At 49.0% G+C, this 21,648-nt stretch overlaps 1 protein-coding gene across 19 annotated transcripts in view; it reads left to right on the top strand.

Moving 5' to 3' along the window:
- The first annotated feature begins 259 nt into the window (after window positions 1–259).
- PCNT (pericentrin) overlaps window positions 260–21,648 on the top strand; it is a 122,527-nt gene continuing 101,138 nt past the window's right edge. For 14 of the 19 annotated variants that reach the window (XM_072640765.1, XM_072640763.1, XM_072640756.1 and 11 more), the window contains exons 1-8: window positions 260–538; window positions 2,175–2,381; window positions 3,708–3,785; window positions 4,552–4,734; window positions 10,387–10,536; window positions 15,721–15,831; window positions 16,832–19,123; window positions 19,227–19,322. In XM_072640765.1, coding sequence (XP_072496866.1) covers window positions 482–538; window positions 2,175–2,381; window positions 3,708–3,785; window positions 4,552–4,734; window positions 10,387–10,536; window positions 15,721–15,831; window positions 16,832–19,123; window positions 19,227–19,322 — 3,174 coding nt within the window. In that variant the 5' untranslated portion in view covers window positions 260–481. The remainder of the gene's footprint in view (window positions 539–2,174; window positions 2,382–3,707; window positions 3,786–4,551; window positions 4,735–10,386; window positions 10,537–15,720; window positions 15,832–16,831; window positions 19,124–19,226; window positions 19,323–21,648) is intronic. The other 5 variants (XM_072640761.1, XM_072640760.1, XM_072640767.1 and 2 more) reach the window with 5 other exon arrangements.

The raw sequence follows: 21,648 nt of genomic DNA, 5'->3' as shown, positions 1-21,648 counted from the left end.
CCGCGCCTCTGATTGGACAACGCGTTCCAGAGGCGCTAGGCGGGCCCTTTGAAATTGACCAAACAGAGGGCTCAGCTCGGTTGACGTCATAGCGCAGTAACCAATTCTTTCGTAAGGTAGGCGGAGCCTGGGCTGAGCGGAAAAAGGGAGGATACAGAGGCTAGCGGCCTGTCACTCAGAGCTGTACCAGGGCGGTTGGCTGGGAGGGGTCGGGTTTCCAGAAGAGCGCCCCGCCCCGAGCCCATGATTGGCAGGGCAGACGCGGGACGCCGTTCGCTTGTTGGCCAGTGCAGGCGTCCATCTGTGGGAGGACGCCGATGGGCGTGGGCGGGTTGGAGAGCGCTCGGAGGGTGCCCGGACCCGCCCCCTCGCTCCCGGTCAGTTAGGGGGCGGGGCGGCCGTGTCAATACAGCGGCTGCAGAGGCGGCGGCGGCGGAGGGTCGCGTCCGCCCCTGGGCCACGCGCGTATCCTCGCCGGGCCATGGAGTACGACGAGCAAGAGGAGCGGCGGCGCAAGGTGGAGGCCGGCCGGGCTAAGGTAAGGCCGACCCTGGCCGCCGCGTGGGATCTTCCCCTCCCCACAGAGCGCGAAGCTCGGGAGCCTGGGGAGGGGCGGGAAACCTGCGGTCCTGGGGGAGTGGGAAGGGGCCGCCTAGCACCGAGCCCGCTAGCTTGGCGGTCCCCGATCCCCCATCCCCGCCGGGGCCGCGCCTCTCTCGCGGGCTCGCCCGAAATCTTCCGCCTCCTGGCCGCCGCCATCTTGAATCCACCGCTCTTTCCTCGGCCCCGCCCCCTGCCTCCTGGCCAGTCATCGCGGGGTGGAGGCGGGGCCAGGCCCTGGAGGCCGGGGGGGTGGGGTGGAGCCTGACCACCGAGTCTCCCGGTCCTCCGCCTGCTAGAAGGTCCCGGAAGTGTAGGATACTGGCCGGAAGCGGGCTCACGCATTTCCGGCCTCTCTGGGGGCCCACCCTCTGGGCTCCGGGCGTGGCTTGGGGCGGAGTTGAGGAGGGGGCGTGTGCCTCCACCTCGGAGTGACGCTAGGGGTTTAGTGTGCTGGCTTCTCTGTGCACAGATGGGGAAACTGAGGCCCGCCCACCTGGACAGCTTGGGGCGACCTCCCTCGATGTACAGATGGAGAAACTGAGGCTGCCCCAGGGGAGGCCCACCTGCGGAGCCTGGTTTCCCCAAAGCCGGGCCTGAGCGCCGCGGTCACCCCGAAACAGTGGCCCAATTTGGAGGCGGCCCGCGAGGGGTCAGTGCGAAGGAGCGAGCCCCCTTCCCCCCAGAGGCCCCTGGGACCTCAGTACTACCAAGGCCCAGGCCCCCAAGAGAGCAGGGCCTCCCTCCAGGCCTGTGCTCAGTGCCCGAGCAGGGCCGGCTTCCCTGGCTGTAGGAGGGAGGTCATGGCCCAGGGTGGGTGACCAGTGCGGCCTCCGAGCCCAGCTTGGGGCTGATGATGGCGGGTCTTGCACAGTTGAAATATTGGTGCAGATTCTGGCTCGCCACAAGCAGGCTAGTGGAAAAGGCTGATCTCAGCTCAGGGAGCTAAGGAGAGAGGGTTCTGATGGGTGACATGGTTTGGAGGTCCCTGGTGCTTTGTGCACCGGGATACTTCAGAAAAGTAGAGCATCTGATTCTTTCAAGGAGGAGAGGCAATTGACCCAGCTTAATGAATTTTTTGCTATTTCTGTAGATGTGGCTCAGAATCAGTGGCTCCAAGTTTGACTCCTGGTTTTCTGCTTTGGGGGCAGGGGGAGCAGGCGAATGAAAGGGCCCGACTCGCCTCTCAGTTCATTTCCATGCCTTGGCGAAGTTGATGACCACTTGATAACTTCCTGCCAGTGACCATAGCTAGCAGGCTGCTTGTCAGCTGTTACTTAATTCCCCTGACCTGTTTGTAGGGCCCCAATAACTTGGGGACTTGGATGTCATTTTCATTTCCATTAGAACCCTGCAGACGGCACCCTGCTGTTTTGGCTGGGGATGCCTTTGGTCAGGGCTGAGGCCTAAGTTGGCCACCTGGATCCTTGATAGCTAGGGAGTCCCCGTGGATTTTTATGCACAGTCCCATTAAGCCATTCCATGTTCTCTTCCACAGGGGTGTTCACTTTGTGGTCCTGTTACGGTTTTCTCACTTATCTCTGTCTCTACTATTTCTTAACCTTCTTGTGTAGCTTGCTCAGTTCCGACAAAGAAAAACAAAAGGCGACAGTTCGAGTTCGAAGAAAAAGGCGTCGAAGAGGAAGAGCACGGCTGTCCATGCGGCTGTCACGGAGAAGGAGGAGGAGTGCACGGTAACACCCCCAGACCTGGAGCAGAGTGTGGACAGCAGGGGGGACGGTGACTGTGCTGAGGGGAGAGCCAGCGCCCTGGAGGCCAAGGTGAAGTGGCTGGAGGAGGGTGGGCTGGGGCTCTTGGTTTGCGTTATGTTGTTGTGATGGTTCCTCTCCTTTTAACGCACTAACCTCCGTGTCTGGTCTGTTTTTGGCTGCCATAAGTGGGAGGATGGGTTTCTTGTTTCCACAAGGTGAGTGAGCGGTGTTCTTTGCCCTGATGTTTCATACCTTGGTGCCATGGTCATTTTGAGAAACTCTCGTAGGCCTCATCCTCAATTGTTTTAATAAATATTGAGAGAATTAACTATGCCAGTTATGGTAGAGTTTCTGCTTAATTCAAATTGAGAACTCTCTTGAAACTTTCCATGTCCCCCAAATGCCTCCCCTCTTCCATTTCCCTCCCATCTTACTGCCCTTGAAGTGAGTGGGAATCCAAGGCATCGCATGGAGTTACAGATGTAGATCTAACTTCAGTGGCCCGACATCTTCCTAGGGCATCCCAGCGCAGGCTCTGCAGGAGGAGGAGGAAATTCGTCCAAGGTGTTAAGCAGAAGAGAGAAAAGGGAATGAGCATCAACCAGTTGTGTGGGACGTGGTGGGGTAATTGCTGTGAGGAATTCCTGGGTTAAGGGCTTAGCCTCAGTTTGTGGATTCCTAATTGCCCTGGGTTTGAGGTCAGCAAGGACACACTTTGTGTGGTGGTATCTCTGTATGGCATGGAGTCTGAGTGGGCAGCATGTGGGAGGTGGGAGGTCCTCTCAAAACCCATAAAGAGAAGTCTGAAGAATTTGGCTGTTTAAAAACAGTAGGGGTGGTACATGGAACTGTGAATGTTGAAGATGCCAAAGAGAACCAAGAGAACATTTATGTGCAGAACTGTTGATGTCGGCATTCTGAAATGAAAATGGCTGCTTGTCACTGCTCTCTTGTCATCCAGTATATTGAGAGCATCTAGTTTCCAGAATTTCCCCTATTTCTAACTCTCCTTTCTTTCCTCTTACTTGTAGTGCAGATGTTTGATAAGTATTTGTAGAATAATTTTATCTCTGGAGAGGTCCTTTGGAGCCAGCATCCTTGACCACCTGTCTCTGATATATGAAAATTTCCCATTATTCTCCTTCTTCAGGAAATTTGGGTATCAGATTTGCGTAGGCAGTGGGAAAGCATGGGTCTGTGAATGGCACTAACTACCATCACATCCCAATTGGCAAGGAGAATGTGCCCTGGCCCTCCGCTGGGTGGTATGGGTCAGGAGCACCCTGGAAAGCCTGCAGCTGTCATTTGTTGTTAGGGAGCAGCATGGATTAGGTGGTGAAGGCATTGACTTTTCTGCTTTCTCCTTAATGCTTTCTTTGTCTCTTAATTGACAAGGCTGAGACGGAGCTTTCCAATCTGGGAACGCAGAAGAAGCCACTTACTGAATTAGCTGGACAGGAACAAATATTCAAAGTAAGAACATTGTTTTATTTCCTACATTCAGTGTGAGTGTGTGTCTGGACGACTCTAGGTGCATTAGGATTTTGGCAGCTGGGTGGAATGATGAGTTTCCTGATGTGCTTCTGCTCTGCATTTAGTTATTTGGATGCTTGGCTTGTTTTCTGCATTTGTGAGAGTAGGGCAGGGAGCCTCCTCACCCCCTGGCATCTGTGGCCCGTCAGCACCTTCCCAAGTGCTGCCCCTCATGGTGCCTTCCAACCTGGGGCCATGGTGGGAAGGGGGATGGAGGGAGAGAGGAACAGACCACAGGGCCTTTAAAACTATTCTTGTTTTGGGGTGGAAGGTTGAACTTTGCTATTGAGGGTATAGCAGAAAACGTTCCAAACATATTTTGGCCTACTTCTTAGAATTTCTTTGAAATGTCTGAAATAACTTGGACTCCTGAATGGTTTTTTATGATTTTTATTAGTCCTGAGAGTTTTCTTAGAAGATTTCATACTCAGAAGCTGTTGAAGAATTGCAGTGGCTTATTTGGAGGCCTTGCAAGTAATGAATGGAAGGTCCCATGTTAGCTACCTTCTCTGCCAAAGTTACTACCTCATACTGTGTGTTGTCATTTATATAGAATCTTTTCCGAAACCATCCTCACTTCCCTCAAAACTCTTGGGCTCCTCAGTGTCCACCCAGCAGTGCTTTCCCTTACAACTCTGTTAGATGCTAGATGAGGTTTGGGAGGGTTGACAGAGTGTGCAAAATGGTGCTATCTTTCTCTGTGCAGGACGGCAGATCCTCCTTAACCACAGATCCCAGTGAGCCTGAAGTGCCAAGCACTCAGGGCAAGATGAAGACGCTGGAAGAGAGGCTTGAAAGCGAGCAGGATGACCTTGATCTACTGAGTCAGGAGGTGGACGAGTTTCAGGCACAGCAGGCCCAGTGCTCAGGGGCTGCTCAGGTGCAGCAGGTAGTACTCGGAGAGCTTTGAGTAGGGTTTGTGATCTTTGGGGAAGGAAGGGCTCTGCTGAGGGGGAGAAGGCCAGCCATGGGGAGGGGAGGCTTTCACAGGCCTCTCTCCTTTTGGCTTGGGGATGAGTTCCTTTCGTGTAATGAGCTTGTTTCTTTGACAGCTCCTTGGGGGCCAGGACTGTCTGGCTTTTGTATTTGTATCCACAGCTCTTAGCATAGTGTAATAAGCATAGAGGAAGGCTTGGTGGGTGCTTTGCATTTGTTCATTTCCTAATTCTTTTTGACATCATCAGCTGCTCTTGACATGAACTTGCTGTTTCTAAAGACGTAGCAGCTGCCAGCCAGGGATGGCCCAGAAGCAGGTTAGGGTGCTCAGAGACCCCGCCACGCTGGTCCCTTCTTATGGTTTTCTGTACTTGGGGAGGCTGCCGGGAAGCCTCATTCAGGACCTAACTTGGGAATCTTTTTGTCTGCTAGCTCCTGGAGAGTACAAAAAGTATTTTGTTTTGGGGCTTATTTCCCTCTATATGTGTGCGCTGTTGGGCCCTGGGCTAGGTTCCATGTCTTTTGCTTTGGGGCCAGCTTGGCTATAGAGTGAATATCTCAGTCACAGCAACTTACAGAGACTGTCTCTGGAAGGTCAGGGGTGGTGGCCTTCATGAGGGAGGGAAATGTAGTCTCTGACATCCATGGACCCTTGAGGTGCATTGTGTCCTGGCATCTGTTGAAAGGAATCCTTAAGGAAAGCACTTTGAACTTCCTGCAGGAGAAAGTACCCTGCCCTGGGAACTGTGGCATTTTTGGGGCCATGGCTCTCTGAGACTTTTGGATTGTCCAGAGGAGCCGGCCTGCTTCTTCCCATCATGACATAGTGAAATAGAAAGAAGCTAAGCCTGCCCCCAAAAAACAAAAACCTGTTCCTTAGTGAGAACAAAATGTCAGGAGGAGGAAGGGGCAGAGAGATCCTTCTGTTCTTGCTTCTATGGCTCCTGACCAACTGTGGAGATCTATGCCTGAGTCCCACTGCCCTGCCTGTGGATGCTGGTGCTGTGCAGGGCAAGCCCCTGGCTGCTCCTTGTAAACTGAGGGACAGAAGAGGGAAGGGGTCACCCTGGTATTCCTGCATCTTGTGGCATTTAGGAAGGTTTGAGAGACATCATTTCTGGGCATTTCAATAATTTAATTAATTATGCTGGCATTTTAATAAAAGGATGGTCATTTGGCCATATCACTCTTACACCAAAGACAATCATGGTGGTTAGCTCCTAGCTGATATGCCCATGGAAGAGGAGTGTTCCCAAGGATGGCAGACAGCTCTGATTGGTTGACAGTTAATGAGAGAAGGAATATCTCAAGGAGGGGCTGGATCTTAGCTTTGATTATGTCTTTTACCTTTTAAGTTCCCCCAGCCTTGGGCAATCTATTCCTAGAATTTATCTCCACCCAAACCTGAGCCTAACACTGTGGCTTGCCTATCTGGGCGGGATTTGAACCAGAAAGTCCAATCTCATTATCAGTAATGTCCTTTAAAGAGACTGAACTTTGAAGATCTGGACTTTAGAAAAAGGGGGCAAGTTTGGATCTCCCCAAATCATTGGTTTTTACTAATCATTTCTCTTGTCCTGTCATTACCCTCGAAGGATAGAATAACAGAAAGGAAAGTGAGGAGAGAGAGAGCCAGGCAGGATTTGTAGGACCTGGAGAGTGGCAGCCCCGCAGTTGGCATCCAGAGAAGGCCCTCAGTCCTGGGAAAGAAGGTTTGGAGTCCCAGGCTGACTGCTTCCCTCAGTGATACGCTCCAGTGATGCCACTGGAAAGCACATGAAAGTTGTCCTGGATATAATGAGCAAACATACTGTGTTTGGTACAGATTGTTCATATAAAAACAGGTTGCCAGATTTTTTATGGAAATGCCTATTGAAATAGTGCTTACTCTTTGCCAAGGTTTGTGCTCAGCCCAGGGGGTCCAGAGAGTAAAGTTAGCCAGTTCCTGTTCTCCAGGCATGGGCATTCTCAGGCAGGGGGGCTGCAGCAGGGCAGATGGCAAGGCCACCAAGATACCCTGTCTAACAGTGCCAAGAACAGGGACGGTGTGGACCTTGTGGACTTTCTGTGCTGAGAGGTGGTTGCTAGGCCCCATCGCCATGAATGATCAGTCATTTCTCTAAAATGATGATTGCAGGGGACTGGGGCCACCCCTGACAAGGAACAAGTCTCAAGTTCAGTCCCAGAGTGGGTTGAGATCACAGAAAAAGAGAAGAGAATGAATTTAAATGCCAAGTAATACTCCCCGAATGAGCCTCAAAGACAAGAAAGATTGATTCAAGCAACTCTGGGCTCCGCATTGCAGTAGAACACCATTACTGGCTTTTCGGACAGAAGGCCAGGGGTGAGAGGGTGTGGGAGGGCAAAGGCAGGAAGTCCTGCTCTGATTGAATTCAGATGCAGAAGGGAACGGGCCTAACTAAGGCAGCTAGTGAACCTGACGTTGTTTGGAAGGTAATTAGAGGGATTTTCTTAGGGTGCTGGAGGAGAAATCCAAAGTGAAGCTCTTTAAGAAATGCCCTGAAATTAGAGATTTATAAGATGAAACAAATACTTGAAACTTGCAGCAGTGTTTTTCATTAGGAGCCAGATTCATCTTTTCTCAAACGACTCAGCAATAATAGACATCAAAATGCCTGAACCTTTAATGCTTTTGCCTAGATCCCCAAATCGCCCATCCTGCAGCCTTGAGTGCAGTCTTTGAAAGAAAAGAAAATGCTTTTCACCGACCTTCAGGCAGCCACTAATAAACCCCATCATTTCAGAGTCTGAGAGGTGGAAGAGATGAAATTCAGGAGCCCCTTCAAGGAAGGCACCTACCAGTTCTGGAGGCAGCTCCTTCCACTCTGGGTCAGCTCATTGGTAACACCAAAGCTCAGTGGGCCTCTTTGGGGCATTCCCGTTCTTTGAGCTTCTGTCCAAAGGGACTGATGGGAACAAGGCCTGCTCTTCCCCAGGACCCAGCCTGGACTCTGCTCTTAGGTGGCTTGACCTTCTGAGCTTCCTCTAGGTGAAGCATGCCCACTCCTGTCTGTCTTCCTCTTCTCTTTCTCTGGACATTCTCCAGTTTATCAGGATCCTTCTTAGAGCCTGGGGCCCAGAATGGCACACAGCACTCCAGAATGCCTCTCCAGGGTAGATGAGGGTCTAAAGTCAATGAAACAATCATTTCCTTGTTCCTGGAAGCTCAGCCTCCCATAATGGTGCCCACAAGTTCATTGAACATGTAGTCCACTGATACGGCCTGATCCTTTTCACAGTGGCTGCCTGTCCTTGTCTTCTCCATGTTGATTTTTTTTTTTGTGTGTTTGATTGTAAGACTCTTAGACTCATCCCAGTGCTCAAGGTTGCCAAGGTCCTTGTGGATGCTGACGCTGTCAGTCTCTGTCAAGCTCTCTTAGCTTGGTGACCTCTGCAGATGTGGTGATGAGCATCCCTCTCTGGGCCTTTACCCAGTGTCAAGCACAGATCCCTGGGCACAGCTCTGGAGACCTTTCAGGCTGACCCTGCTCCCCCAGCCAGTCCTCAGTCCCCTGATGGTAGTATTGTCTGACCCAGCCCCTTGAACGTAGAGAACAATGAGGTGGTGGGATGGAGAGCTCATCTTGGTTGTTCAGTCAATAAGCTCCTATTAAGCACCTGTAACATGCTGGGCAGCGTGCTAAGAAAGGCAGAAAACAAGTCCTGCTGTCTAGGAGTGCAGTCTAACAGGGGAGGCACCAAGGAGATAGAGAGATACCAGGTACGTGAAGGAAGGCTGGTGGGGAAGGTTTTGGCCATGGGGTACCCGCTCACGGTTGATAAGATCTGAGGGAAATACCTTTGTGGTGTATAGGAGGGCAGAATCAGAAAGGCTGCGGGGTCATGGCATTCCTAGAGAGAAGAGTGAGGAGTCTAGAAAGGTAGAGAGAGCTTTAAATGCCAAACAGAATCTCCTAGCTGGTCCCAGAAGGGGCAGAGTCAGACCTGCCTTTCATCTTAGCAGGTGGGACCTTGACTGGGGCCAAGCTGGAGGTAATGAGGGCCGACACAAGGAGTGGGGTGGGGAAGGCAGAGGAGACCAGAACCGACAACTTACTCAACATGATGGGGTGAATGTGGCAGTGATGGAGGAGTTGAGGTAGTGGGCCTGTGGTCCCCTCAGCCATAATGTGAATGTTCTGGGAGGAGGGTGGGGAAGATAATGAGATCAGTATTTCTTAGGGATAGGCCGTCCTCTCCATGGTTAGAACCAAGGAATTGGATCCAGGGACTGAAAACCTAAGCTGGACTCTCTGAACTTCATCCAGAGGCCCTGTTTACGCACCCTGGCAGATGCTCGGTTACAGCTTGAGGGATGACCTTAGACTCCATGTGATCCAAGCTGGCTACCCAGATGAGCAGTCCCCTCTTTGGCCCTCCCCAGTGTGAGAAGAAGGCCTTTCTAACGGTTCTACAGGGAGTTCTCTGGGGCCTGCCGTTTTGTGCTTCCAGGGGTGGTTTCTTTCCAGATTTCTTTGTGTCCTTGGTATTTGCCAGCCCTCAGCCTCTATATGTGTGGACCCCCACCTCTTGTGGTTACTCCAGGGCCGTGGCTAAGACCTGCACAGTCTGACTGGAGAACCAGATAGGGTGGGATGTCCAAGGCCATGGTCATTGTCACCTTTTCAGGGACAGCCTGGGATAAGGTCACTATTGGGTGGCTAAGAAGCTGGACCTTCCCCTGGGCTGTTCAGAGCTTTGAAGAGACCCTTGGGGAATTGGCAGATTGATTTACTCTACTGCATAGTAAACATATGGCCCAAAGGAGTGGGGTGCTGGGTCTGGGGTGCTCTAGGATCACAGCCAGCACAAGAGACCCAGCTTGCTGAGTCATGGAAGAAGAGACAGAGAAAGGTTGCTTCGGTCCCAGGGACATTCAGAGAGGCCTGGGACATGGCACAAAACTGCTGTTGATTTGAATTGATGGTAGAGCTCGTCCAACCTCCAGATTGGTTAGTTGGGGAAACTGAGGCCCTGAGAGAGAAAGTGACAAATGACCCAAGGGCACACAGGGATCAAGTAATTCATTTATTGGGCCTCTGCTACCCCTTCTCTGAAACAATCTCTGCTCTTCAATGAGGTCAGGTCAAGCAGGAGAAACAGACTCACTAGCTTGAAAGTGTGTCCTGGGGTAGAGATGAGTGGGGAGGTTCCCCAGGGACATTTTGGACATTGATATGCTTTTATGTTTCATGTAAATTTTGGTGAAGCATTTGTTGTATTTGGTTGATATTTAAAGTTGAGTGTGTGTGTGTGTGTGTGTGTGTGTGTGTATGTACACCTACACATGTGTGTGCATGCATGTTTGTATACACATAGGATAGGATAGCCTCAGACTCATCCAGATTCATATAAATAGCAGGCCCTGAAGTGGAAGGAGGCCATTCTCGTAGATTGTAGCCCCATAGGGGAGATGTGAATGCTATGTGGCTGAGGCCTGGGAGGGCCGTTAAGGGTGGGGCTCAGAGTCCTTGTGTCCATCCAGCTGGGCCCTGATCCTTGTGGCCTTCAGCCTACAGAGTGCTCAATGTATGCCATACAAACCCTGAGCGAGTTTTACGTTCTGTATTGGCTCCCTTGGTAGGAATTAGAGGCAGCAGTCCAGGAAAGAGACCAAATCATTGTCCGACTGACCAGTACCCTTCAACGGGAAAGGCAGAACCACGAGTATGACCAGCAGGAAGTGCTGCTCCTGACCAATCAGATGCATGCTCTGCAGCATCAGTTACGAGAGGTAATTTGCTCATAAGCTACATTGAAATCATTCCATACTATGGAAGAATGCTTTTGATTTTAAGACCTTGGACTCAGTTGCTTTTTTATAGAGTTAAGCTCTTTATCTTTTCAAAAAGATTTGGTTTGGAGAGCACGGTTATGGAAACTTCCTCCAGTGGGGCCAGTGTGGGCCAGCCCTCAGTGTCTACCATTCCTCACTTCCTGGTGCACTGAGACCTAGATGTAGGTCCTGAGACACAGCCCCAGCAGGCTCACTGGCTCTGAAGCTAGCCCTGCCTACGTGATGGCATACAGGGCAAAGGTCGAGCCGCCAAGGCAGCCTGGCAATGCTCAGTGCAGCTAGTGTGTCTGCAGCCCTAGAAGGGCTACAGGGCATTCCTCTCAACAGCCCTTTGAGGAATGGGCTAGAGTTGACCTTCTTTTACGGGGCAACTTGGGTGGATTTCCCTTTTATTCTGTGTGTGCAGTGCTCTGTCTCTTCAGTTACTTTCCCCTAACCTTTTCTAAGGTGCCTCAGTTCCCCCTCATTCCTGAGTCCCTTCCTCTTCTTTGTTGTCCCTTTCCCAGGGGTTTTGTTTTCTACTTCCTTTTTTCTCCTGCTTCTATTGTAAATAATTCTCCCCGTTTTTTTCTTCTTAGTAACTCTGACCCGAATATGCCCTTCATCTCCTCCCTTCAATCAGTCCTGTTCTTAGGTTTTGTTTTTTCTTTGGTGATGTATTTTTGATTTTGTTAAGTATTTTCCAATTATGTGTAAAAACATTTTTAAACTTCATTTAAAAAATTTTTGAGTTCTAAATTCTCTTCCTCTCACATCTCCTTCACTCCTTGAGAAGGAAAGCAATAGGACATCAGTTATCCTTGCAAAGTCATGCAAAAGGTTTTTCTCAAATCATCCTATTTGTCATTTCTTACAGCAAAATAATATTCCATTACAATTATGTATCACAACTTGTTCAGCTGTTACTCAGTTGGTGCGCATCTCCTTGATTTCCAATTCTTAGATAACCACAAAAAGAGCTGCTATAAACATTTTTGCACATGTAAGTTCTTTTCCTTTTCCTTTGATCTCTCTGGAGTACAGACCTCATAGTGGTGGGGCTGGATCGAAGGGTGTGCACAGTTCTCCAGCCCTTGGGGCACAGTTCCACCAACAGTGTATGAGTGCCCCAGTTTTTCCACATCCTCTCCATTTCCCTTTTTCTGCCATGTTAGCCAGCCTGATAGGTGGGGGTGGTACCTCACAGCTGTCTTAATTTGTTCTGTTCATCAGTTTTTAAAATCTCATTTTTTGGCATCCTTTTCCAAAGAGGGTTTCTCTTCCTCTCTTCATCTTTTCTTCCTCTCTGCTCTAGATTCTCATTTGCTAACTCCTGTAACTCTGCTCCCTATAATTAGTTAGTCTTTCTGTTCTCTGTATTCCTTGTGAAATCAGAGCTTCCACGGTGTCCATCCTGGCCTTTCCCCCTAGGCCATTTTGGCCATTGCCTTGTAGGGCTTGCCTGTCACACAGTGCAGTTCTTGCAGGTGTCAGAGAGGCCACTGCGCCATAGTAGAACCCCTCCTCTACCTTCCCCGTTACTGTTCTTCCCTCATTTGCCTCTAAAATCTTCTTCCTGGGTTCTTGCTTTCCTTTCCCCCAGGTTCCAAAGGTCTCCAAGAGTTCCAGCTCCTGCCCCAACACCGTCCTCCCTCCCCTGAGACTGGACAAGTGACTTTTTCCAGCACCAAATCCTGCAGATCACACCATTTTTTCACTCTTCCTGCACCTCTTGTTTGTGGTGTTCTAGAAGTAAATCACCTGTTCACTTCTGATTTTCTTTTGAAGAATGTTTCAAACACCTCTTTATTACTGAATGTCCATCTTTTTTTTCATTCGTGGTAAAGCTCAGATTCACATGATTGGTCACCCTGGGCTGCATCCTGAGTTCCAATGCGCTTGTACCATTCGCTTTGCATTTTCTGGTGCCTTATTGAGGTGTCCTCTCGTTTGTGTTTGAAGGAGTTTCTCCTGATGGCTTGCAGACCTTGTTGTTTCTAAATTGAATTATTCAGTTTAACCACCTTGTGTCTTGGAATTTGCAACTTTGGTTTTTTTTTTAAGTCATCTGTGAATTCCTTCAGTTAGGATTCCAATTTTCTATGTTCAGGTCTGGGCAGTTCTCTTGTTTTCTTCCCTATGGCTTATGTTCTGTCTTCTTCTGGAGCCCTAGGATCCTTTCACGGTCTCAGCACGTCTTTTCTTGGAGATCTGTAAGTTTTGCTTGCACAATGAGCAGATTTCGTTTTCAAGTTCCTGTTTCTCCTTCTCCAGTCTGTGTTTGCTTTCCTGATCTACTATTCTCTTTTACCTTGGTGAGGCAGCCATTGCAGATTTTGGCTTTCTCTTCTGCCTGTTGGTTTTGCTGCATGGGCCATGAATTTTGCTCTCATCGTTCTCATTTCTCTTTTAAACCACTCGAGAGCAGAGTGTTGTGGTTCTGTGTTCTCACATTTCAGTCCTCTGTCTCCCCAGGTGTTGGACTATTAGCCTTTGTGTTGCAGTATTTATTCACTGATGTCTGAGGACACATTTCCTTCTGTTATTGCTATTTTTCTGTTTGCTTTATCTGCTTTTTTTCAAGGTCTGAGAAGTTTTCTTCCCAAGACCTTTAGTAATTTCAGAGTTTTCCCCCCATACTTTACCCTATTGCTCACTTTCTGACTCTGCCCCCTGTGACTTTGATTTCCTTGGAGACTAGATCTCAAAGTGTCAGCCTTCTCCCACACTAGGCAGTTCCTGGTAGACCAGCCTAGGTCTCTGCCCAAGCTGACTTGTAGGTGGTCCGAAGTGACCCCAGTTTGGTGGAGTGCCACACAGCCCCCACATGCACAGTATCCTGCCCTCTTTGCCTGTCCTGCTCCTTTTGTTCCAGCCTAGCACCAGCAGTTCAGAGAGGAGCCATGCTGACTGCTGATGTTCATGGGGTTGTCCTGTTTGTGCCCTGAGCAGACTTCCATGGGCTGGACCAGGGCGTGAGGTTTGTTGCTGTGCATCCTCACTGTGAGCAGGCTAGAAGGTGAGGGAGGAGGCTGGATGTCCTAGACTATGGGAACTGCTGAAGTGGTTTTATTGTTAGTGCATGATTTCTGTTTTGGAGAGGTTTGAGAGGTCATGGGGATTGGAGAAAATGTTTAGTCCTATATCTTGTTGCTCAGTTGAATTAGAAATCCCTATTTTACCAGTGAGGAAGCTGAGGCAGGTAGAGATGAAGTGACTTGCCCAGGGTCATACAACTAGGAAGTGTCTGAGATTATATTCCTGGTTCTAGGCTCAGTGCTCTTTCCACTGGGCCACCTGGCTGTCTCAGCAGTCTTTAGTTAAATGCTTACTAGATACCACTATATCCCGTGCTGAGCACTGGGGGCACAAAGAACAGCAAAAACCGCCTCTCCCTTCAAGGAGCTTATATTCCAGTGAGAGAGACAACATGCAGACACATATGTAGAAGAGATAAATGGGACAAAATGGCAGCCATGTGAAATGGGAGACTAGCATCGAGGGTAATGGTCAGGCTTCCAGCACAATATGGGACGTTAGCTGGGCCCTGAGAGAATCTGGGAGGCAGAGGGGAGAGAGGGGATACTGGCTACGCAGGGTAGCTGGCAGCAGTGCTGATTGAGGAGATGGGGAATGTCAGAGCTGGTGACACTGGTTCAGAGCATGTAGGTGCATGGCAGGTGGGAAGAGACTGGGAACCTCAGCATGTGCAGGACCTTGAAAGTCAAACCAGAGGTGTGGGCTGGTTACTACATAAAAGTGGATCATAGGTCTTTGTTGTTGATGGTTGAGCAAGTGGAGTGAGGGGAGAGGGAAGAATCCAAAATGGGAAGGTACCTTAGGAGACACCTGGGCAAGGCTCAGAGTGAGCATGAGGTGTGGGGTGAAGGCTGACCCTGGAATCAGGATGGCATTTGAATCCCAGCAGGGGGCCCCGACCCAGATGATGAATGCAAGCTTCACCAGGTGTGAATTTGAGGTGCCAGTGAGATGAACCCCCAGGTAGAAGGATCCATCTGAGCGGTACAATTACCTAGTAGGACTGACTCTCGAGACACATCGATATCCCTGGAACCAGAGAGACTGAGAAGAAGCAGTCTGGGCCATGGGAAGAAGGGAAATCAAACAGGGGGAGGGTGTTCACTTGTCCACTCTCCTGGGTCAAGAAGATAGCAAATGGACTGGTGGATTGGGCCGCGAGCCATGAGTGGCCAGAGAGAGGGGTGGAGAGATGGTGAGGCTGTCTGCCCTCGTGGTGTGGTGGGAGGGCCCTGGCCTTGGAGGCAGCAAGGTTAAGGTTCACTCACTTCCTGGTGACTCCGGGGCTCCATGACTTCTAAGGTCCCTTCAACACCAAGTTGAGAATCCTGGAGATTGAGGAGCAAATGGGGGAATGAAGTGTAGGGAGCAAAGGACACAAACATGGTCCTGAATGTGAATTTGGACAGAATGAGCACCTTGGGGCTGGTAGGAGGCACAAGGGTTGGGGGGAGTAGGGGCTTAAGACAGCCCTGGCCTCAGACACTTCTGCCTCAGTTTCCTTATCTGTAAAATGGGAGCAACATTAGCACCTACTTTCTAGGGTGATTGTGAAGATTAAATGAGAATGTGTGTAGAAGGCCTTTGTCAGCCTGAAACTGCTGTAGCAGCATTGGTGGTTGTTACTCCTTATAGATGGGCCAGTCCGCCTTGGAGGATTTCAAGCCAAGGTGGGATAGCCAAGTGTTGGGTGGGTGTCAAATGCCTAGTGTGGAGGCCTTTCCCAACCTCTGTTCTAGGACTGTCAGAGCAGGAAGGGTCTTGAGGGATCCTGTAGCCTGAGGGATCAAGAGGGGGCCCTGCCACCAGGAGCATCCCTGCTGTGACTGAGCAGGGAGGCATTCTAGAACCTGGGGGGACAGGGCAGGAGGGTGGGAGCAAGGCGAGCCAGGTGCCAGGCCTTCAACCACATCCTGGGAAATGAAGTAAGCACTCTTTTTGCTTTTACAAGTGTGCATGTTAGCAATCTGATGTCATCGGCTACTCTCCTTGCTCCGGGCTGCTGGGGAGTCTGTGAAGAGTCCTTGGGGGTGGGGGAAGGGAGGTACACCAGCAGCTTACACCTTGGCCTGGAGGCTTACAGGCCAATCACTTGGTATTTAGAATAGTGAACTTCTGAAGAACAAGATGCCAGCCAGAGGAGGCTCATCCTGGCCCCAGTCCCTGGCAGCAGCCCCTCTGCAGTGCCCACCAGAGCTACACCCCCCCCAGCAGGTACTGTACTGAAGGGCCCAGGGTTGGGAAATGCTAGAGGTTCTCCCAGGGCCTCTCCTGAGAGCGCTGCCTGGAGGGCATTTGTTCTCTATGGGAGCTCACAGAGTGACTCTTGGGACTGCACAGGGCTGGTTTGGGAGTCAGAAGGACCTGTTTGGGCTCAGGTCCCCCATGTGTTGACTGTGTGGCCTTGGGCAAGTTCCCAGACCTCTTCATGCCAAGGGTTGTTCCCTTTCTCTCACCTTAGAAGATGCCTAACCTGTGCTGATCTGCATGGGTGGGTGAGTGGATGGATGGATGGATGGATGGATGGATGGCTGGATGGAGTGAGTGTCCTCACTGAGAATGATATCATACATCCACTGGTTCTCCTCCTCCCACTCAAAAAAAAAAAAAGGCATGAGATCCTAGTCACTTGTGTTCTGCAAGAGCAGAGTTAGGCCTATGCTGATCAGAGGTGCTATCTGACATGTGCTCGCAGACCCAGTTCCATATTTGATTTCCAAATAGTATTTTATTCTCATGGCATCTTTGGCCTGTATTTCATAGTGCTTAATAATTGACTGGAGTCCTATTTGTTTCCAGAATGATTCAATGAGTTCTTTGGTATTAATCATGGGAATTGGCTTTGCATACCCAGGAAATCAGTGAAGAAATGTTCCCCTTGTGGCCAGTTGGAAGGAAAAGGGTCTTGTCTGCACCATTATCACATCAAAATTTGCCTAAGGCCATTTGGAAATCATGGGCTCTAATTGTCCTTAACTTTTCCATCATCCTACATAATTCATAATTTAAGATGCTACTGAACCTTTCTTTGCACTTGTGACTAGAAATTAGCTTTATAAGCAGAACAGACAAGGATACTTTGGGCCTGGCCTACACTGACTTGTGTTTAAGCAACATTAAATCTGGGGGAATAATAACTGATTATTTTCAATTAATATGTAAATTAGCATGTGAATTTTTTTCCTTAGTTGATATATAACATTTTATTTTTAAGAATATCGAAGATAAAGAGAATACGTTTGCCCAGATGGAAGATCTTTTGAAAAGTACCATTCAGGAGCCGTCACAGGTGGTGGAAGAGGAGGAAGGGCTGATCAGCGGTCACCAAGAGCAGTTAAGCCTTGATGAGGACATAGTTTCCTTACCTGGAGTTCTTTTGGGGAAAGACTTAGAAATCAGAGAGTTCAAACAGGGAGAGCAAGACTGTGTTGAGAAATTCCAAGCACATCCCCAAAAGGAGGCTTGGAGGCCACTGCAGGATCGGAGGTGGGATATGTTAGAAGAGAAGCCTGAGTCGGGCATGACAGATGTAAGAAAGGCTTGTGGAGATGCAGTGAATGGGAAATACAGAGAAGCAAGTGGACCCACAAGGCCAGGAGTGCCCCCAGTGGCAGGCCTGAGAGAGAGGCAGCCCCCAGGCCTTGGTGGAGTTAACATCAATTTAAAGGATCAACTCCAAGAGTCAGATCCATGCAGAGAGAGCCAGAGGGCAGCTTTTCAGAAAGAAAGAGGTGAGACTGAGCAGATGGAGAAGTCTGTACTAGAGGGTTTTCAAGAAAAGCTGCCTTTTGTAGAGACACACTCAGAGCAAGCTTGGGACTCCAAGGGGGACCAGGGAAACTGGGGGGAGGAGACACAGAAGCTCAGCTCCGGAGTCCAGGGACTGAATGGGTTGGTACTGCAGGTACCTGAAAAGAGCCGAGGCCTACAGCTGGAGTGCATTGAGGACATCACTACCGGGGACAGAGAACCAAGGCAGTTGGAGCAGGAAGAAATAGGGTCGCTGGGTGGTGTTGATGCCCAGAAAGCTGAACTCAAGAGGATGCAAAGTAAGCTGTGCCTCCCGCTGGCAGAGCCACTCCACTGTGAGCTGGAACATCAGACTGTTCTCCAAAGGTGCAATTTAGAATCTGAAGAGGACCAAAGTTCAAAAATTGACTTGAGTGAGGATGACCCGGTTATTGAACCTGGCACCATGGATGGGGAAACGTCAGTGGAGGGATTGATGATGGAGGGAGCTGGAGACTTGATGGAAAAATACCTGGTCTGTACTGAACGAGAAGATCATTCGAATGCATCTGACACAGCGGAATATTTTGATATAGAAACTGCCTTACAGAGTAAATCTGAGAGAGAGAGTCAGGACTTCATAGCAGATGAGCTAATTATTGGCTTTAGTGAAAAAATGGATTTGAATGTGTTGTCAGTAGGAAATTCTGCTAAAGTAGAATCACTTGCTGACTCAGTGACAAACACACATTTTAGCAGTGACCTCTCTCAGGGAGACTTAAGTGAAATCTATAGGTTAATGGATAAAGATAAGGTTTATCTGATGCAGAGGTGTGTGAAATTCAATCAGTTACTTAGGGAAAAGGAATTGACATTCAGGAATTTCTCCCCGGAGACTGAAGAGACTGAGGAGAGACTGTGGGAGGGTAGACATAGACTTCCATTTGGACCACATCTGGAGAGGGGAAGCTCATTATCTTGTAACGAGATCTTCTCAAGCCTGGAGGAAGAGGGTGAAAATCAGATTGAACCTGGGGCTGCAACTGGGAGCACCACAGATTTACAAGGCTCATTTTCAGTAGCTCCCCAGACTCTGCCCTGGCCTGGGATGGCCAAGGTTTTCCAGAAGGAAGTGGAGAGGCAAGTGGGGAAATTGGCCTCTGACTTGATGCATCTTGAGGCTTTGCGCTGTCAGGAGGAGGACAGACTACAAGACCAGCTTGGTGCCCACAAAGCCAGAAGCCAAGTGTCTGCTGGGCATCCAGGTCAGAAAACCACCCTGGAAAAGACTCTGCTGCAGAAGTTGGAGACCCTGAAGGCTGAGATCGCTCTCAAGGAAAATCTCTTGACACAAATTGTTAAAGAAAAAGATAATCTGGAAAAAAGTTTTTCTAAAGGTCAGGAAAATCTTGAGGAAAACATACTTGAACTTACTGAGAAAATTAAATGTTTGGCAAAAGGACAGGAACATGAAAAAAGAGAATTTTCTGGACAATCTGAATGTGGTCCTTCAGAGGTTCAGAAACTTGATGCAGAAGTAAAGGCAAAAGAGTCAGATTTCATGCAAGCAGAAAATAACCCAATTGAGCCAACGGTTTCCTTGAGAAATGCTCAGGAAGAGCCAGAGTGGTGGCTTCTGGGAGGGATGCGGAAAGCTGCCTGGGCTCTGGAGGACATCCCATCTGAGCTAAGCAGCCACTATGAAAAGCAGATACATCAGATGAAGCATCAGCATGAGGCTGAGAGAGCGCAGCTGAGGCGGGAGCATCAGAAAGAGGTAGGCTGGAGGGCGCCAAGGGCAGCCGTAGCTTCCTTCCAGGAGCCGTGAATGGAGCTTCTGAGCAGACCCCTCTCCTCCCTGTCCCTCGTCTTATTTCCAGGTGGAGGACATAAGTGAACAGATGAAAGCAAAGCTGGCCCAGCAGCAGCAGCGGTGGAATGAAGAGCGGAAGGAACAGATCGGTGTGATTAAGAAGGTACTCCTGGGGCTGCAAACCCTGCTCCTCGCTCAGCAGTGGGTGGGAGATGGAGCAACCATCTGTGTTCCCCAGCGTGGGAAACGTGCCTTGACTTCTTTCTTTTTAAAGCCAATGATTACTGATACTGAGAGCTATTCTATAGGAGTAGAAAGGGAAGAAAGAAAGAGGAAGGGGAGAAACCATTAGCTGAAGGGATTTTTAAGGACTTGAGTCTGGGGGGGGGAACCTGCAGCCTCAAGGCCACATGTGGTCTTCTAGGTCCATGGATGCAGCCCTTTGAGTCTAAGTTTTACAGAACAAATCGTTTTATTAAGGAGACTTGTTCTGTGAAGTCTGGATTCCCTCAAAGGGCATTGAGGACCTAGAGGGCCTCAGGTTTCCCACCCCTGGGCTGGAGGCCCACTGACCTCCGTAGAGCAGTGGGGCTTTGTCTCCTCTCATCCCTTCTTCTCAGCCAGGCTTGTTCTTTGTCATTTCAGAACATTCAATTCTGACTGTTTAGTGGCTGTGTCTTCTTTGTTCTTGTCATTGGCTTTGGTGCTTTTGGCTTGCTTACCACCATCTTCCTGACTCTTTCCACACTTTTCTTCACTTATCATAGCCAGTGTTTCTTAGAGCACAGCAGTGGTCTGTTTGTGGTAAGGGGCTGTGGTGTTTAGCCATTCTTTGATCAGTGGGCATCTACTTTGGCTCCAGATTCTAGTAATGGCAAAACAAAAGAGAACCATCTCCACTATCCACATTAGTGTGTCTGGGATAAGAATGGGGATAAGAATCCTTATCTCATGTTTCAGATGAAGTTTGATATCCAAGATACATACAGAGAGCAGATGGGTGCGTGCGTATGTGCGTGTGTGTGTGTGTGTGTGTGTGTGTGTGTGTGTGTGTGTGGTATGCATGTGCATATGTATGTATATTCCAAAATCATTCTCCATCAGATGAGTGATTATGACAAACAGGCTATGAAAAAATAGTTCTCAAAAAGAATTGTAAATTATTACCTACCACGTGAAAGAATGTCCCAGACCATTAACAATGAAAGGCTAGAACCACCCTGATGGTACCCCTGAAAAATGGCAAAATTGATACAAGATGAGAATGCTCATTGTTGGAAGGACTATGGAAAGGTAGACACGCTGGTGCATTGTTGATACAACTGTGAATTAGATGAGTGTTTTGAAAGTAGTTTGTATCATGCAGATGACATGACCTTTGATCCAGAGGTTCTACTGTGGGGCACATACCCCAAGGTCTTTGGTAGGAAGAACATCCCCATGGATGTCGTATATTTATGGCAAACTTTTTCTGGTAGCCAAGAACATGATTACTCTTCAGATGCTTTTTTTTTTTTAATCCACAATGAGTTTTTCACAGTGGATCAGACCCAGGGAGAGTGATTGTTTCAGTGGCAGTTACCCTAGACTTTGACAGCTGAAGGGCCAGATTGAACCAAGCTAAGGATGAGAAAGAAGTCCTTAATCCTTGGATTCTTTCCAGTAGAAAAGGCAGTATTTAATTTAGGATGTGTAGACTCATCTGTCCCACAGTGTTGAATTTCCTTGCAGTTCTTTTGATCTCCCTCTATTTTTGGATGTTCTGCTTTCTTGTTGTGCATCTAGTGAAGCCCCTCCTAGGTTTTGTAGTGATGCTTGTTAGAAAAGGATTTCTTGGTGTCTAAGAATGGCAAATGACTGTGCTGGTTTCAGCTTGGACTCTCCTACTTGGTGGCAGAGCTTAGTTTGGGGCCAGGTAATTTTTGGTTTTGAGAGTGGTGGACTTTCTAGGTCAGGAATAACATTTGAATCTATTTCCTATCTTTTTCCTATGTCGAACCTTTTATGTTTTTCTGTGTTTTTCCCCATCCTGAGCATTTCAGAAATTGAGTCCTTTTGAAGTAGTGGGATAATAGGGTTGGAGTTAGTGAAGTAGTAGAGCCAGGGGTTCTTTGCCTGCTGCTAGCTGGGGTCAGGGGCTGAGGGCAATTTGGATACAAAGGCTTTTTACCATCCATGTGGTCCCACAGATCTCCATCAAATGGGGTAAGGGTGGGGGGTACTGGACTAAAGGATGCCATGGCTCCCATCAAACCTAAATCCATCCAGACACAGTGTTTTGTCAAGGAAGAAATCACTCCATTCATAGATCCACATCAGATTTTATCCACATCCATTGAGAACATGATGTCATTTTGATACTTTGCTCTTGGTCATGACCAACGATTTTATATGTGTTTTTTAAGCGTATTGTTGTATTTCCTTGCCGACACTTTGTTGAGTATTTCGGCTTGTGTTCACTGTTAGCTTTCTTTTTAGAGTTGTCTTTG

This window comes from Notamacropus eugenii, chromosome 2 (assembly GCF_028372415.1).
Source record: "Notamacropus eugenii isolate mMacEug1 chromosome 2, mMacEug1.pri_v2, whole genome shotgun sequence".
NCBI lineage: Eukaryota > Metazoa > Chordata > Mammalia > Diprotodontia > Macropodidae > Notamacropus > Notamacropus eugenii.
This window is presented reverse-complemented; position numbering and strand designations above follow the sequence as displayed.